At 30.9% G+C, this 20,265-nt stretch overlaps 1 protein-coding gene across 1 annotated transcript; it reads left to right on the top strand.

Moving 5' to 3' along the window:
* The first annotated feature begins 11,162 nt into the window (after positions 1–11,162).
* LOC134689753 (probable serine/threonine-protein kinase roco6) lies at positions 11,163–19,748 on the top strand. Its single transcript, XM_063549723.1, has 7 exons — positions 11,163–11,441; positions 12,654–12,884; positions 15,311–15,919; positions 16,320–16,429; positions 17,992–18,609; positions 19,114–19,193; positions 19,694–19,748. The coding sequence occupies exons 1-7, from the start codon at positions 11,189–11,191 to the stop codon at positions 19,746–19,748; spliced, it is 1,956 nt and encodes a 651-aa protein (XP_063405793.1). The 5' UTR covers positions 11,163–11,188.
* The last annotated feature ends 517 nt before the right edge of the window (positions 19,749–20,265 follow it).

Here is a 20,265-nt window from a genome sequence, read left to right as displayed (position 1 = left end):
TGTTAGTGGCTTTGAACTAGCTGTCAGTAACTGCAAGTACTCTCAGATCAGTACTTATAGTGTCTTGTTTTTGTTGAGATATATAAGTACCCGCCCACATCCACTCTATTTTCTTGTTAGATGTATTTATATTTGTACCCATCTGATGAGTTAAGCCTTTTACAAATGATTTTCATAGTTCTTTCTTATGTTGTTCTGTTACGCCATTGTTCCAGGTTAGAGGGAGGGTTGTTATCCCGCTAACATGTTAAAACCCGCAGCACATTCTGTATATATATGGCTGTCCCAAGTCAGGAGGAGCCTTTATTTCAGTGGTTGTCGATTGGTAATGTGTTATATACATGTTAGTTTTTCGATCGGATGTCTGTTTACGTTTATTATTTCGGGGCCTGCTATAGCTGACTATGCGGTATTGGCTTTGCTCATTGTTGAAGGCCGTACTGTGGCCGTTTAGTTGTTAATTTCTGTGATGTCATTTTGTCTTTTGTAGAAACGTTTTATTCACCCACAAGCTCAGTTTTCATAGGAGATGATAACTTTAAATGTTAAACTGGGTCTTGAAAGGGTAATTTTTTTCTCATGAAAGTTTATATTTCTATATAAGACTGCTGATCATATTTAGAAGACAAACTACTTGGCGTGCTAAAAAGCTTGTAATAAAATTTAAATAATTGATGTTATTTTAAAAGTTATGTTAAACACCTACAATGAAATGCTTTAAACTGCATTTTCATATCTGTTAGATACTTATTCATGTAAACATGCCAAATTCTGAATTTCAATGCCAAAATGACGCTATCATGACATATATAAGCTAGCGTAATATGGCACTTATGTGTTATAGAAAGCTCGCTTTTTAAAACTGAGTACAGACTATAAAGTGGCATCTTGCTAAAGTTTTTCAGTAAGAAATGAATTCGAGGAATATATAATACAAACTTTCCTTCGATATTTCATTAAATAAACTTTTAATTATTTTACTTACATTTTGCCATTCGTATTTCTTACGACGAACATAACTACTTCAATCATTCACCTCTTAGTTTCATCTTTTCCTTACTTATTTCAATCAGATTTAAATATTGTATACTGCATTATGATAAAATGACTTTAATAACTATTTAAATTTGTTTGACGGACATTAATTTACCAATTATGGATTCGGTAATTTCCGCTAAAAAACGAAATTTACCGAATGATCTCATCATACATCAATCTCATCATTCATCAATCTCATCATACAACAAAAAAACGTATAATGTTGTGAGCACTTCATATAATGTTGTGAGCACTCCAAATAATGTTTTGACCACTTCATATAATGTTGTGACCACTCCATATAATGTTTGGACCACTGCGTTTAATGTTGTGAGCACTTTCTATAATGTTGTGAGCACTTAATATAATGTTGTAAGCACTTAGTATAATGTTGTGAGCACTTAATATAATGTTGTGAGCACTGCATATAATGGTGTGAGCACTGCATATAATGTTGTGAGCACTACATATAATGCTGATCATTAACATAAGGAAGTCATGGCGTTCCATAAAAATAGATAGTTGAGTTTTTGATACCAACTATATTATGTGGAATATTTAGACGAGCCCATTAGGGCGAGTTAAGATATTCAACATGATATAGTCAGTATCAAAAACGAAACTACCTATAATTCTGTTTATCGGTAATTATGACGTCACGCAATGTTATGACGCCACGCAATGTATAGCCTAATATTTTCAGTGATACAGCAAGTAAGTTGATACTCGAAAATGTTAGGCATTGAGACCAAAGGGAAAATATACGAATTACCGATAATCCATCTTACCTGTGTTATCTGTCAAAACCTTTTGGAATTATTGGTTAAAAATGCTATTGGAATCGTACTTTATTTGCCATTTTATCTTTGCTAATGTGATTTGTCTCTATAACTTTAGGTGTTACTTGGATACATATAGCGTTGTTCTTATACATCCCATCATTGTGCTATTGTAAAACATGTTTGTAAGCTTGTCGTTCATTTTTGCTATGCGCTTTGTCTACATGCTGTGTTTTTTTTTTACATATTTGTTTGTTGTTTATTGAATAAGAATATGACACAATGTTGACTGATGTAGCCCTATTTTTAGCATTGTTACGTCATATGTCTGTTTGTTTTGTTCGCGCATAGTTATCAATATAATGAAATTTGATGCGACTGTCATACAAGTGAGAGGTATAGCTAGCTTTAACCAGGTTCAATCCACCATTATCTACATAAGAAAATGCCTGCACCCAGTTGATATCCATTCGTTAAATGTTTTTTGCCATTTGAATCCGGACTTTCTGGACTGAATTTTCCTCGGAGTTCAGTAGTTTTGTAATTTTACTTTTTGCAACAGGTACCATAGATATATTTAGGGTCAAGGAACACTAAATAGGATATGTCACATATTTTAGTATTCTGTTGCGTACTATCTCGGCTCGCTGAACAAGAACTGAAGATAGAAAGACTACTGCATGTATTTCTTTCATTTTGTAAAAGAATTTAGATCAGAAGTATTTAAAAAAAAGAGAGAAAATTAAGTTTAATTGTTATTATTGACAGTTACAATTCAACGAGCTTATATCTTACAACGAATCGTGCCTACCTACTCTACCTTAAATTGATAGCATGTGTTCAAGAGGAATTCATTTAATCGCTACCTTACCAGAATATTATGAACAAGATCAAATTTCTAAAACACACACACACACACCAAGCAATTAATGACAACTTTTAATGTGGAAAATCATCATTGTAAAAAAAACCGACATATACGAATAAAATCTTTTATGAATGGATGGATCAAAATAATAGTTTAATAGTTATTTTTTTAAGTTTGAAAATGAGTAAATTGTATGAACTTATAATAAGTTACTTGTTTTCAGATCACACACCACATATAATAATACAGTTCAGTTCATCGAAAGTATCAGCAAAAGTAAGCATTGTAAGAGTGATGTTAAAATTAAGAAAAAGAAAAGATTTTTTAACTTTACACTAGCTTGAAATGGCTTAGTCCTTCTTATTATACCAAGCCACTGCAATATCAAAAGGGATCTTTTTGACTCACAGACTAGTTATTTAGTTAGAAACACTTTCCAAAAACTCCAGTGAATTTGATATTGGACATATTGCAACAATGTTACATGTAGGTAGAATAGAGGACATGTCTTTCTTGAATACTTGTAAACAAACGTTTAGCCCTTATCTAATCTTACAAAAATCCAATGGGACCTTGTGCTTGATCTTTATTATAAGAATAATTATATAGTTATTGTTTAACTTAGTTAAAACATATTTATGTATAGTGGATTGGGAAGCAAGTTATAACAATATAAAATCCCTTTCAACTTTGGGAGTTCGAGTGCTGCCGTGTAGTTCCTAGACTGTTATCAAACATGTTTAAAGCATTCCACTTTACATACCGAGTTGGATATTAGATCTAGTTATCTTATAGCACCTTTATATGTTGATCTATCGATTTATTGCTGCTAGGTTGATTTTTGTCCCAAGAGTCTAACCAGCTAGATATTTATCATGCAGACATGAAAGAATCTTGATTTGTTAATTTATACGAATTAACTGTTGCTAAAACGTTGAGTTTAAATCTAAATCATTAAAGTTTTTCTCATGCAAAGCATAGCTATCATAAGCCGAAAATATCCAAAACTATAAACTAAAGTATACATACGTAGTCGATTTTTTTTTTCACTGATTAAAGAATCGAGGGCCCTTACGGGTTTGATGTAGAATAAATGCGTGTTTGACCGAACAGTTTTCAAGACTGGTATCTTTGGTTATATTATATTTTTTAGCGGGAGGAAAAGTCCTTGTATCATGTGTATTCCCTTGAGAGATTTTTCAGGTTAAATGCAGTGCAGTTTCTTTTGTTAAATTTTCTATTTGCGGCACAGAATTCAATTTTCTCGAAAAAAAAAGTATTTTGACAAGTACATCGAATTAAAATTCAGTAAAAACGCGAGTTGGTTCGTTCTTATCTACGGCTTCTGTGGAATCTGCAAACAACGTCATTGAGTTGTTATGTCATAATCATGCGTAAGCTGATGCACACAACCAATAGACCTTTGGGTCTTTAATTGGAATTGTGTCCATTGTCATGTCATTAGAATATATTAATAATTGTTTGAATACAGATGCCTATATTCAAATTGTCGAAGCAAGCAGGATGCCTTAAGTGTAAAAGATCATATTTTCATGCATTTAGAACTAAAGCTAAAATGATGTTTTCATTAATATAATTTCTAGTCAAAACTGTACGTTCTACACACATCTCCGAGTTTATAGCTTTTTACTTATATATGTCGTGTACCTGTTGTTATTTTGTACAAGTTATTACTTGTACAAAAAATGTATACAAGTAAGTACTTGTACAAATCCCTCATACTGCAGGTAATTACTTGTACACATACAATTGTACCAATAATAACTAGTACAATCTTTACTCAGAAAAATATAATAACCTGTACAAATCATTATTCTACTACGACTTATTTGAGGTTATTATGAAATTGTTTTCCTTTAAACAAATAATTTTTGACTTAGCCTAAAGGCTGTAGAACTGTTACACCACTGTTCCTGGTCGGCAAAGTAAGATCTATGAATAAGTTAACATGATCAAAAAGATCAATTGACCCCTTAAGGAGTTATTGTCCTTTTTAGTAAAATTAAAATTTTATGCAAATCTTCTCCGTTTCAGACAAATCAAACAAACTGTTGTTAGGTTGCTGTTCCTGTATTAGTAATTTTTAAGAAATTTTGTTGTTTTTGGTTATTATTTTGAAAATTATTATAGATAGAGATAATTTGTAAGTAAGGGATATAAGCCGATAACAGTCCATTCTGTAAAATATTGGACAGGTCTGAGGCCGCAGAATGGACTGTTAGAGGCTTATATCTTACTTAAAACATTGTTTAACACGTCGATAAAAGTTAAAATAAAAGAAAAGCCAGCAAAGATTTATTTTCATCAAGTATGAAAATTGTTTTGTGAATAAACTTTCTTTATATTAAAATATATCCTACATATTGGCCCCTTTAAACAATAACTAAACTTAAAACAAATAGACAAAAAGAAAGTACAGCTGAAGGTAAACAACATGTATTACTACATGAAGAATAAGACACAGGGTATGTGTATCATGATTTTTACGTGCGCAAGGACTACTCACATTTTTTTGCTCATAGTTTCCGTGAATACCATTACATACGGTTTGTGTTTCAAAATGTGAAAAAAGTGATGAAAGTATATCTTAAATGCAAAAACGAAGAAAAAGATGTTGTTGCATGTATTAGTGATTGTGTTCTTTCAAACTTTGGATTAACATCAAATGTGTAATTGGAATCTATTCAGATACAGTATTCAGTGTGGATTACAAAGAGGATATAGACAAAGCAGCTAACAATGGTTAGTTTTATATATATTATATTTCAAAATGTAGTCCTCCTCTGTTAGTTTCTTGTTTCTTCTTGGGCTTTTTTTTACTATTAAAGTGAATGAGAAAAGAAAAAGAATAGGATATGAAAACAGGTTCTTGTCGAACCATATCGAGTGCACCGCAGTCGATTTTATTACAAATACATATTAATTAATATGAACAAATGAAGAAAAAGCAACATGCAATCAGTTACATTATTTTATTGGAATTTTCAAGAGACTGTACCCAAACGGTACCACCTGAATACATCCCCCTATTCTAGTTTTTCTTTCTTTCTGCAAGGTCGTGTCGCTCTTTTTTCGTTTATTTGTTTATTGAGTCCTTTGTGTTTTATAAAGGTTACCGAAATATATTCTTGTCTCGATTTTCTTTTGAAAAAAAAAATCTCTCATAAAACGATCACTGCAAAAAAGTGCGAATCGGAAACACGATTGGTTTGTGTGACAGATAAAATGCGGTAATGTGTTCCTTTATTCTTCTTTCCATATATATTCATCGTGGTTCATGAGCGAAGTGTAGCATTATATTCATATTTAAGCAATAATATCAGACTTAAAAAAAACAATACTTCTTAATCAATTTAGAAACTTGAATATTATTTAAACTATTATAGTCCCCTAGTTCATGAAGGAAGTTCAAGATTCGCACTTTCTACACAGGATAAGGTTTAGTTTGTTCATGGCCCTTGTATTGTAGCATGATCTGTCAAATTTAAAAATAATTACTTCATTGCTTTATTCATTTTTAATTGTAGTTGCAACTGATGTTAGGAAGAATAAGAGCAACACCAGAGGTCACTTTTGATAGCCTAAAGACGGATGAGGATAACTCTTTTGAAAAAAAGAAATAAAGTCATAAAATCCAAAGAACAAGACTTTCAACGAGCATAATCAACTTATTGAATTAGTCTTAAAAGAGACAACCCCAAAACATGAGAAAATGGCTGTGATATAAGTATTGGATGTGTTAAAAATCAATTTGAAAGTGATTTCTTTTCCTCAAGAAACCGTTTCGATGAGTGACAAAGTTATTGTATTGGAAAGTGACTTTAATAAAATGTTTTATTTAATTGTAATTTGTTCTTTGGTTGTATCTAATGTTTACAAGATGAAAACAATTGGGGTAATTAATAGGTTTTTTATTTCAGTGATTTAACTATCATTTACCTGTAAGAATCAGTTATGCTACCTTTAGCTGTCTAATATTTTTAAGAAAGAGGAGGGCTATTATTTAAAATATTGGACAGCTAAAGGTGACATAATGGTTTCTTACAGGTAAATGATAGTCCAATCACTGAAATAAAGAACAGGTAAAACAATGGAATGACGTCACAACAATGTTTTAAACAGAAATAATGTTCAGCAAAGTAAAATCTTCTATCTACCAAAATGGTTAATTAACCCCATAAGGAGTTAGTTCCCTTTGAAGTCAAATTAAACAAATTTTCGTAAATTCTTGTTATCTTTTACAAATGTCTTCTCCTGAAACAACTGAGACCAATTTAACCAAACTTGGCCACACATAAGCATAAGGGTATTTAGTTTTTAAAAATGTGTCCAATGACCCTACCTGACAACCAACATGGTGAAAATTCAGTTTATGGCTTGTATCTCTGAAACTAGAGCAAAAGTATAATGGTTGCATTATTTCATGCTTCAATTGTAAACAAAAATATCATGTGAGCGACACAGGCTCCTTGGAGCCTCTAGTTTATAATTATCAAAATGGTTAATTTCTTGATTGACAACTTATTTGTTACGTTTGGTGGACATGTTTTTCATCTAACAATCGGCATTTCAATTATAACAAACTGTGGTCATCTTCTTGCCTACTTGCTACTTAATTCTTGTAAGGTTGACTTCATAAGTGAACTTCTCAAGAAGAAAGAAAAAATGTTAGCAGTATCCTGTAACTTTACTTTCTGCTATACAGACGATGTTCTCTAACTAAATAATTGAACTTAACATAAGGAAAGCAGTACAATTTCAATTGCAAATGGTGGCCAAGGTCATGATCATCGCATCTGTCGGGGTGGCTGTAAATCAGGCAAATGTTTATCCGTTTAGCTAAATTTGCCCATGGTGTCATTTAAGCTTATGTTATTACAATACATTGTCTTCGTCTGAAATTTTCTAACATTTCAAAATCAACACAAATACTACTTGAAAGAAAAGAAAAACAAACACAATAAAAATATCAAAATACATTCACTGAGTGAAATCTACTAAGAAAAAATAAACAAACAAATATATAAATAAACAAAAACAACCTGACAAATGACAAAAATATCCCAAAACTAACAAAGCCAAAGAAAGGAGTGTTTAAATAAAACATTTGAATCAGAAGAAGTTACAAATACAACTCAAATATAGTGAGTTGAACTTGTTATTATCTTTTTCTCCACAAAAAATGTACATGTAATAACTTGTAGGATGGCATCATGCAAGTGATTACTTGTACAAAGTTTTTGTACAAGAAATAACCTGTACAAAATAATAACCTGTACACGACATATATACAAATTACACTCTCTCATTATTATTTATTTATATTTTAGGTTACTCCAATGCACATTTAGTTGCAAATATCATCATTACTGGTATAGCTAGTAAGTATCATTATCATTTTGTTTTGACAGGGTTATATAGTTGTTTTCAAAATTTTCAAAACGACTGCAAACAATATGGAAAGGATTGCAATCTATATAAAATTCAAACGTAGTTTTTTTATTATAAAATCGTAAAAGAGAGATTGATAGTTAAAACAACACATGAAGTTGAAGTTGAAGAGTAATTCATCAATCTAAAAAGACACAATTTGATTTAGCTTTCAAAATTTTTATTAGTAAATGTAACATGTGTAATATAATGAAGATGAGAAAATTTGTTCCAATACACATCCTGACTGTTTTAATACTGTGTAACTGTTAGTAGAACATCCGTGCTATTATTTCAAAGATTTTTATTTTTATTTTCGGCGAAATGTATTTTTAATCATAATAATTTGAATACCAATTATTTTCTTCAAATGCTGATTTTTCAATATCTAATTACCTTTGAACAGAATATTTAAAAATTGATAGTGTTACCTTTATTGTGTATTTTTCTATAGATTCTCTTTATGCCCCTTTATATGTATTTTGGAAACGGAATACTTTGTCGTTAAACATAGCTTTATACTTCTGAGTCCATTATTTTACAAGAAAATTATTCAAAATAAATTTCCTAACAGGAACAAGAAAAAGTAATAATTAGAAACACTTTTTTCTTTTCAGTTTACATGTATGTCATCGTTGCTGTTATAATGTTTTTAAAGACCTATGTTTTCGGTAAGCAATATTAATTTAAATTCATAAAAATGAATTGCATATCGCTTTCCGATAACCTAATGAGATTGATAATTTCGAATAGAAGTTCGATTTAAACGGACAAAATACTTAGGTACTTTTTAACTGTTAAATTTCAAGTAATGATGAATTATGTTGTGTCACTCGAATGTAGAAGTATTTTTTTCTTCAAAACTTTGATCTTTTTGAAAAGTGTTTTTTTGTTTGTCAAATGGGTGCATCTTTGACATGTCTAAGACTTTAAATTCATTATTGGACTAACATTCATGAATTTTTGTTCGTTCTTCGAAATGACTGAAGACGATAATCTGGATGCAAGGCTTAAGTACATTCATATATTTAAAACAAAACAATTGGATGACACTGAGAAACAGATATACAAAAATGAGATTTTAAATATTGGACATGCGATTCTTTGATACTGATAGTATATGATTAAAAATTATAATCTGAAAAAAAACAACGTTTTTTAAATAGTGTAGAAGTAAAGTGGCAATACGCTTGATAGGGTACTTATAATGGTCGATATGACACGTATGCGTTGTCATAATGAATGTTTTTGCTCGGTGTACATCATGTTTGGATATTTCTTTAAAAAATTGACATGTATTTTACGGTGTGATCAGCACGAGTATTGCATTTTTTACATTAGCTTCTGTCTTTTTCACGATTTTCTCTCAATGATGCACACTTCCACATTTTTTTCTGCTATCTGAACATAACGTTTCAGTTTCAAATTGGTTACATCCTCACAAAAACGCAAATTTCAATGCGGTGTTCATGAATCCGAAACAAAATCCAATCCACAAATAATAAAAAAAAAACATGTAAGGGTCACACATTGTTGTCAACAATACACATCGGCACGAGTTAACGAAAGATTGGATTACAGTTGTCAAAGACAATCGAATATTTATCATTTTCTATGCACAAAATCAAGTATAACAAAGGTTTCAAAAAACAACGCTGCTCAAACATTTTAAACTTTTTATTGCAAATGATGAACAATAAAAATACAACATTTCCAGACAAAAGATTTTGTTTTATCAAATCATCGTGCAACACTATATCAAATGTTAAATGTATTCGTTTCAGTTATTTATAACTTAACGATTAACATGTTTCAACATGATTAGAATGTTTCGGATTTGGAAAAGATTTTTCTATAATCACTTTATAATTTATATAATATATTAATACTAATTTACAACGAAATTGAACATTGAAATTGACAAACTTTCGTTTCTTCATCACATTCATAGGAAATTACAATAGTATGCCTTTGATTGACGATTTTTTTTGGCGAACAAGGACTTTTTTGTATTGCTTCAAATATCTGTAAATGAATAAGTATTTATATCTATTAGATTAATTTGACAGGCAATTTCATTTGAAAAAAGAATACCATGCATTTTAAGAACATATGCTATTACAAGTGTGTATTTATCGTTTAAAAAAAAGATGCTAACAATATTCATGGTGAATTGAAAGTACTTGTTATAAGTTGAAAATAAAACAAAATGACAACGTCATGACAAAAACGTAAAAGAACAATAGACTATCACCAAGACTAAAAAGAGACATTCAGAATGGCTTAAGGTGGTATGGGAGTCTAAAATAAAAATGATAGAATTTGTTCATACTTTGTCAAAATGTAGTATCTATTGATACATGATCAAAAATATTATAAAAATGATAGGTCACCGTGCATTTTCTCAAGCTACAGGTTGTGACATAATGACAAATTTTGTATGGATTATACAGGAAAAAACACCATTTTGTGAATAAAAACTAAACAAAATGATAGAATTGTAAAACAAATTAGGAAAATATTGCTTTCAGACAACGCTTTGAGAATATCAAAAGAAAAAGTACGTTTTTTCCGGCTAAAAGACGAAATAGGAAAATTTCATGTAGAGTCCTTCAGAAAATGCACTGTTATAGAGTTACCTCCCCTTAAAATGCTAATTTGATAAATATTCAAAAACAACCAAAATTAATCTACACTTGTAAAAATATTTATATTTCTAAGTTATATTCTTATAAATTGGTTCTTTTAAATGAAAATTCACATTACATTCTGCATTCCTGCATCAATTTTGCTAACTTGATAGAAAATATGGACCTTAGATTCTCTGTTTTTTACAATATAAGATGGCGAAAAACACCCATACCACCTTGATATGGGATATAACACAAATGCTTGATGTGCATGACGAACTGATATCATGATTATTTTCAGCAGTTTTTTTTGTTGAATTGGCGTATCTTATTTTTCTTGCAATTAGAGGCTAACAATTGCTATTTAATACATTTTTGTTTTTATTTCAATTTTAGTTCCACCCCGAATACTGTCACAAGACATGATTCAAAGTGACGGAAGGCATATTGGTCTTGAATGTTATGTTAGTTCACATTTACCACTAACGTCTGTGATATGGTGTAGAGAACCCGGAGACAGTATTTCTCCGGATATCAAGTCTTACAACGGATTTAGCAGTAACGGAATTAGAATATTGACCCTTGAAAATCTCGAAAAAGACGATTTTGCAACATACAAATGCATAGCTAGTAATATTATTGGTACCGTAGAAAGCGATCCTGTACAACCTAACGGTAAAAACATGTTTATACATGTTATCGTATTACAAATATTTCTTACAGATTATATCACAGTGAAAGATAACACTCTACTTGATTTATGTCTATATAATACCAGTTGTAAAGGTTAAGACAACTGGAGTTTGTAAACAGCAAATTTGAGCAAACATAGAAAAATTATTCAGGCAAACATTTTGTTCGTGGTACTAATTCATATAAAAGTTAAAACAATTCCAAATACAAAAACACAAAGAGTTTGATTCCTAAAAACAATGAAATCGTTTGTGAAAGCAGTCAAAATTAGGTATATCATTATTTATTATATTTGTAGAGATTATAACGTTGTTTCGTAACACTTTATCATAGGATACTCCCAAACTTGACTAAAAGAGAAAAGTTCTACATTATAAATAATAGGCAACGTATTAAAATTTAGATAGGCATGATTCCTAAAAAAGCTAAACAGAGCAAATGCAGATGGCGTATGAAAAAGCAAAACTGATAAGATTTTTGTGAATTCTATTCCAATATTTCTATACGTTTAAATATTGTTGCTATCTTCCACATCCAATTTAGCTGCCACATAAATAATGTTTTAAAATACCATAACTAAACATATTTGCAATAGTGTTATAAACAAGGCAGCAAATATATTAAAAGAAAATAATGATAAAATTAAGATTTTGAGCATAGTTTGTAGCTTATTCCATAAGATTATTAAAATGTTAAATGAAGTTTGTTTTTCATATATGAGCAAACAGATATTATGAATAAATGTCAAATTCGGGGAACAGTAGTCGATATTGTGTTATAATATTAATAACATTAAAAACAAACAAATATATCAACAAAGTAAAGGGAATGAATTATAGACAAAGCATAAAGGCATGAATGAAAGACACGAATATAAAGCCCGACCATAGGAAAATATCACAATTTCGGGATGTATACGTACCGATCTACGACAAAATTATTAAAAGCTATTCGTTTTCCATTAATTTACACAGTATCGTTAAATTTCAATACCAATATTTATAATAACATTAACGGTACCAAATTCCCAGCACCAGATGCGCATTTCGACAATACATGTTTCTTCGGTGATGCTCGTCGCAAAAATACTTGAAATCAAAAGCTTATATAAAACATGCATACCGTATTCTAAAAACAAATTGCAAGTTCAATTTTGGATTAATAGAAAACATTTCTTTTTCTTATTTCTATCAGATGACGAAAGACAAAAGTTTATACATGAACTTTTCCTCAAAGGTGAATGTGGAAGACTACACTTTGCAAGACTAGTTTTTATTGGAAAAAACGGAGTAGGAAAAACCAGTTTAATGCGACGATTACTATGGCACAAGAAGGAAGATGTCACTTCTACAAAGAGTACAGACGGGATTGAAGTCGAGAAATGCAATATCAATATTGATGATGGGAAATGGAGCCCATGTAAAGGTACGACGTATTCGTATTCAATTTAAAAAACAAAACCCTAAGGATTTTCTTATCCCAGGCATATATTACCTCCGCCGTATTTGGCACAACATTTTGAAATTTTGGATCCTCAATGCTCTTCAACTTTTTACTTTTTGGCTCATAAATATTTTGATATGAGCGTAGGTGATGAGTCTTATGAAGACGAAACGCGCGTCTTGATCTGAATTATAAGCTTGTTACCTTTGATAAATAACTAGACTATAGTCATTCGATTCACAAATGGAAAGAACTTTGAAATAGTTATTTTTCTTAAAAAAAATTGCATTACATTTTAGAAACACTTTCAAAAACTATCATTAAAGAGCGACTGTAAACTGCTTTTTAAAACCATTAAAAGTGCAGTGAGCCAATACCAGGTCAGCAGTAGAAGAACTTAAGTGAATATATTCGTAGTTTTATGTAAACAAAATAAATTACAAACTATAGTTATATCAAGCTTTATTTATATCTTCACTACACCTTTGACAACGATTGTTTTGTATTGAACTACTTTTGTTATTCTCTGTTTTCGTTATAATCTTTGACATTAATTGTAAACTGTTCATCTCGCCTGTTAGTATATTTAGCCCAAATATAGAGTGTATATATAGTCGTCACAGAAACAGCCATCCACCAGAGTACAAATGAAACAAATTAAGCTTCTATATGTCATTGTATAGTTTTTAACCATAACCATAATATAAACAGCTTTCAAAAGCCCAAATATAAAACAATGTGTTACATCTAAAAAAAAGTGTGTGTAAAAACAAAACATTTAAACAAAACATTAATACAAAAACAGCAACAAATAACAGCAGCCGAAATGACATGGGACATGCAGACATAGCATAAGGCGAGGTTACACATTCTTGGTTTGAGCTGGCAGAATACCAATGTATTTTTCTTAGAAAATATATGAAAACTTCGCTTCCCGTTTCCCTTACATAGTCATGATTCTACCGCGAAAGTCTGTATGATAATAATTCACCTTTTCAATTTACGCCTTTTAAAATCGTTATATGAGAAACAGTCACATTAAGAAATGGCGATGTTTTGGAAAGTGTCGTGTACCATTACTTTGTGAATGTGGACATGATTAAATTAATAAGGTTATTAGAACAACGTATAATCTGATAGACAGTTCTATTCCCTTGTGATAACTTATCTGATATATACACGAGTAACACTACGGATACTACCATTTCAACAGTAATATCTAAAGCTTCTTCCGGACTTGAGTTTATGATTTATTTGTCAATATTTTCCCATATCTGTAGTGTTTGGAAATTTTTTACATACCTGCTCGTGTTTTCTGTTGAGCATAGTTTTGTTTATTTAACTTTTAACTATCTTTTTCTACCGTTCCAGTATGCAAAATCAGTGCATGTACAGGATGTTTCACACAAAAAGCTAAGGAATAGCAATACTAGTATTCCTGTTCTTAAGTTCTAAGTCTCAATGAAGCCTTCAGTGCAAAACAATAAATCTCTAACCTAAATGCAATTTTAGGACAAACCTTAACGATAATCTCATCCAAATTCTTAGGAAAATGATTCGGATATACTATATGAGATGTAACACCAACAGATATCTCAAATAGCTGTATATGTTGTTTTTCTAGGCCTGGAGCGGAAACTGACAGGAAAGTATAACAGATTTAAAACAAAATACGTGAGGTAAACATTGAACGGCGAAGGACTGACGATCTTTTAGAACATATTTTAAACTTCTTCTGATTGTATGAATCTTGTTACCGTGCATCTGTATTACTAGTTTGCACCTAAAAGCGTTCCTTCTGCAGGTGAAACTATGAGTGAAATCATACTCTTGTATATATATTTTACTAAAGTTGTACTTGTTGTCGATAGTACATATGCAATTACATTTTTTTTCTATTCCAATCATTAAATTTATTTTTATTGGCGTTTCAAAAATGACTGTGTCAGATTTGTTTCATATATAAAATATCATACTTTGTAAATGTTGTACGTCTTTGGTGATTTTTAACACAGATTTTTATGCATGATCTAAATTGATTTTGTTTGTGTTGATATTATTACGAACTTGTAGACAAGTACCGTGCACGTGGGAGGTTGATAAACCTTTGCCATTATATTTAACGCACCCACTGTTTTGTAATTTTCTACACGTATATTCGAAAGCTACAGAGTCATTGTTCCAACCATAGCTTTGATTAGAAACTGGTGCATGATACTTACGAAAACTGTTTCACATTATTATTGTTTTCAAATATTGAAGATTTACGAAGCAGAAAAACTATGCATTACACATTTGTTGGTGTGTTTCTTCTTCGTGTGACACCGAAACAAAGAGGTATATAAATATTTAACATGTTTAATGTTGATGTACATGTTTAAATATCTTAATTGTTTTAATGCTAACAGAAACAGACGATGATGTACGCAGATTGATTCACCAAGTGTTTAAAGGGAAGATCCTTAATGTAGAACGCAAAGATATTGAAACTATTGATGATCCGAAACCTTTCAGTTCCAACGAGGATGAACCAAGAAGTGTATCGAGCAAAGAACCTTCTACAAGTTTCGATGAAAGTGATACCATAAATATCTTACATGAAAATTATAAGGGCGAAAGAAATACAAGTGATGATACAGGAGACATTCAAACATTTATCTCTGATAACAAAGATAATCATGTAACAGTAAATTTAATGCCACCGGATAGTTTTAAATTGGAAAATATCTATGACTCTGATATTAACCACTTAACAAAGCAAAATGAGTCCGACCCTATCAACGATGAAAATATAAACGAAATGACTTCCACAATTATGAAATCATGTCTTCAATTCAGAGAAAAGGAACAAGATGATATGTTGGCGTTTTGTTGGTTATGGGATTTTGCTGGCCAAAAGGATTTTTATGCCACTCACCAAGTTTTTCTGTCGAAACATGCAGTATTTTTGCTTGTAACCGATAGCTTAGAGTTCACCACTGCTGAGAATCAAGGAAACAATTTTGAAAGCTCTGCACGTAAGTTCTTGTATAGCGAATCTGACAACAAAAACACATACCTCATATTGGTATGTTCCCAACTTCATCATTACTGTCAATGATTACCAGATAGATAGTTATTAACACATGCATAGTACGTTGATAGGAACTGAACAATGATTAAGCATGTTAGTAAACCAAACGATAAAGTAAAGCTACTTCCGCGACGTTGTTAAATTCTCAAATATGAGAATTTGGTCTAATCTGTTTTTATTCATATTCATATCATTGAAGTATGATAGAAATTAGACAACTATCAATCATAGCTAAAATGAAGTAGTAATATTCTTGAAATAGTAAATTAATTGGTGTGAAGTTGTTTTATACAAAATTTGTACATATAAATACATTCACAAAACGTATACATGTCTTATTGCAGAGTATGTTAGTTTCTGGTTTGATGCCATTCACTGCTACTGGTCGACTACAATCGAAGGCAGACTAGACCCTCCGATCATTGTTGTGTGTACAAACGAAGATAAATTTAAGGTAAGCATGTGTATTAAGCAACACATTTGAGTTCAAAATTATGAATTTGTTACAACTAATAGGACGACGCTCTATACACGAATTAGGTCTTTACATTGAAATACGAAAGAAAATTATATAATTATAATAACCTATAAGAGTAGAAATTCTATATAAAACAGTAGGCAGAACATTAAAGATGAAGCATTAGAAATCGTGATGTTAACTCTTGCCCGGTTGTTACATTTCAAAAAGAAATGTTAAAAAAACCGAAGATTGCTTACCTAAGGAATATATTTCCAACGCTAAATTTTGCAAAGTGTTTAATCCCCTATTTTCGACATTTGAAAATGCCTGTACCTAGTCAGGAACATGACCGTCCATTCTTTTTTTATGCTTTTTGTATTTTAATTTTGCCATGTCATTATGGACTTTCAGAATTGATTTTCCGCTTAGTTCAGTATTTTTGTGATTTTACTTTTTACACTTTATACTTCATTTAGATTTTATAATACTTCTTTGAGGGTCACTGAGGTGTTTTTTGTAGAGTAAATTTCGAGATGGCTACATGCTAACATAATATAAGAAAAAATAGTAATAGATTTTAAGAATATATTATTTATTTAAATCAGTTATATAATTCAAGAGGTATATATGTTCTTAGCTAGTTTCAACCGTTAAAAACAATGATGGTTAAACACCATTTTGTTTCAACAATTGAAATGTTTATGTACTACACGAGTCAAGGACACTCTCAATTTATATGAGTAAAGGTTAACCTATGAAGCAAGCTAACTAATAGGTACCGCTTGAAGATCATACATATTTCAAAAGTTTTAAACAGGGTCAATATAATTCAAGGACAATATCTAAAACATAATTAATTTAAGAGTATCTAGCTAGCATCTGAATGAAGATGACAATTAAGCATGCCACACTTAAATTAGGTACATTCCTCTGTGCACATTTATCACTCAAATAGATAGGATTGATCCAAGCATTATTAATAAAAGTATAAGCGTATTCAAATTATAATGTCTGTAAAATAATCAGTGTTTTATATAGACTATTCCCTCAACATGAAATTTTAAAGAATGACAGTAGCAAACGGTTTTTATGAGCTGTATATGTTGGGTGCGTTTTTTTGTTTTTTTTTTCACGTACAATCATTGGATTTCAATCAAACCAAAATAATGCGTTCAAATCTTAAAGAAGTTACAGTTCAAATGTTTCACTTAGCATAAAATACACAATGCAATTTACTACCTGCATTTGAATTATCCGTCTTGCCTCTTGCTATTCGTCCAAGCTTTGAACTTTATATTAAACACTGTCCTAAATGACTGTTAGTATTATCTTTCAAATTTCACAATAAAATACATGAGCTAATTGTTTAACGATTATGTAGAGAAAACAATGTATTATAATTACCTTTATATCAGTCCCTTAAAACAATTCAAATGCAAAGGGTGATATAAATAATCAATAATTATGTGTTCGTATTAATCTTATTTTCTTCTGTGAGAATAATTAACCACATAAGATGAATTCAACATTACATTTATGCTTTGAATTTGTTGCAGACGCGAGAGAAAGAAAAACGTCAGACAAAATTTAAAGAAAATTTAAATCACGTTCTGAAAGGACAGGAGAAAAAAAGACACTTGAGAAACATATATTTTATTTCTAATACTGAGGATACTGATATTGTGTTTGAAGAGATTAGAAAAGAAATTTCACGTCAGGCTATGACCATGCAAGATTGGGGTAAAGACTGTCCATTAAAATGGCTTTTGTTTCAACGAGTCTTAATGAAATTAAAAGACAACAATGTACCAATTTCATCAACTAAATCATTGCTGAAAATTGCAAAACATAAAGATATTGATATCAGCGAAGATAATGAAGTCAAACAATGCTTGCAATACTGTCATGACATTGGAACAGTTGTCTACTTTGATGAGGATAAATTAGCAGATCATGTCATTTTAGACCCTAAATGGTTGATAAATGCCTTCAGATGTCTTGTTAGTGATAAAATCGATAATGTAATCGAAATTTCAGATGACTGGGAAACATTGACAGATACTGGTCAATTAACAGATTCACTCATATCGCTTCTGTTTGAGAAAGAACCAGAATTGAAATTTGTAGAGAACAAAGCACATTTAGTTGAAGTGATGAAACGATTTGATATTATTGTGAACTTGAAAGACTCAACTGAATTATACATGCCTTGCATGATGAAGTCATGTTCTTTCTTTGAATTTCAAAAGCAGTTTTTTGACAAATTTCCATCAATTTATAAAACAAGTTGGTTATGTTTAGAATTCAAGTTTCTTCCTCCAGCTTTTTTCAACCATATTATTGCATGGTACATTAAGCAGTATCGTGTGAGTATTATATTTGATACACAAATTCGACGCAAAAGAAATGCATTATATCGCCAGGTTGGTGTATTTGATTTGGATTCGTCTGGATGCGAACAACTTGTGGTTTGTGAAGGCCCTAATACCATTGCCCTTCAGGTATGGGATTCACGTATGTCAAATAAAATTTACGGAAAATTGAGATCAGAGTTATATCAATTCGTAGAAACACTGCGAAAGCGCTATAGTCTGTATATACCATATTCAAATACATTTACATGTAAAAAAGGGGATTTTGCAATAAATCGAAAAACATTTAAAGATTTACTTACTAAGGATTACCGGTGCTTAGAGCATAAGACAAACCACTCATCAGACGATTTAGTGAAGCCGTGGGGTTTAAATGAAGAGTTAGAGTAAGTACAACATTAATTCTTTTGTATTGTTTTTTTTTTTGCAATATACATAAAATTGAGAATGGAAATGGGGAATGCGTCAAAGAGACAACAACCCGACCGTAGAAAAAAACAACAGCAGAAGGTCACCAACAGGTCTTCAATGTAGCGAGAAATTCTAGCACCCGGAAGCGTTCTTCAGCTGGCCCCCAAACAAATATTAACTAGTTCAGTGATAATGAACCCCATGCTAATTTCCAAATTGTACACAACAAACTAAAATTAAAATAACACAAGACTAACAAAGGCCAGAGGCTCCTAACCTGGGACAGGCGCAAAAATGCGGCGGGGTTAAACATGTTTGTGAGATCTCAACCCTCCCCCTATACTTCAAGCCAATACCTGACAACATATAACAGTGCATAAATATAGTATTTTTCTTATTATCTTATAACTGTTTAATATCATCATCGTAGTTCTGCCCGTTAAAAGTATTCTGCTTTGTATCCTTATTTTAACAGCATCACTAATGTTCCTAAAACCAATGGCGGAAAAGGAAGTTTCTGGTTTAACTAACGTACAATAAAATCAAGGTGGTCATTTAAGACATTTATTTAGTACATTTGTGTTAGCTAAATGTGCTTTCTTATGTCCAATACCATGTCTTACATGACATTATCATTGAACACATATGTCTGAAGTGGAGGAAACAAAGTATAATTAAAATTCCACACACTCATACAATTTCAAAAGATGAAGTTCACCACAAATCTGACAAAAATCAAATCATATCAATCAACGGAACCAGTAAAATCAACTTTCATATTCTTGAGTTGGTACATACATTAAAAAAAAAGAATTTAAAGCAAGTTAAAATCCGAGAAACGTGCATCTCTAAATTTTTTATGATCTGCATGTCCCTCTGAAATCGTTCGCCTCTCTCTTCTAGACAAAACTATGTCGGGTTGGTTAACTTGGGAAATTCCAAACATTTAATGTTTGAAATTTCAAAACTTTAATATGCTTTACCAAATGAATGGCTCAAGGTACTTAAATCAGAAAAATCAATAAAATCAAAAGTAAAAAATAAACT

The sequence above is a fragment of the Mytilus trossulus genome, chromosome 11 (genome assembly GCF_036588685.1).
Source record: "Mytilus trossulus isolate FHL-02 chromosome 11, PNRI_Mtr1.1.1.hap1, whole genome shotgun sequence".
NCBI lineage: Eukaryota > Metazoa > Mollusca > Bivalvia > Mytilida > Mytilidae > Mytilus > Mytilus trossulus.
Note: the sequence above shows the minus strand (reverse complement) of the source record. Positions and strands in the feature narration are given on the sequence as shown.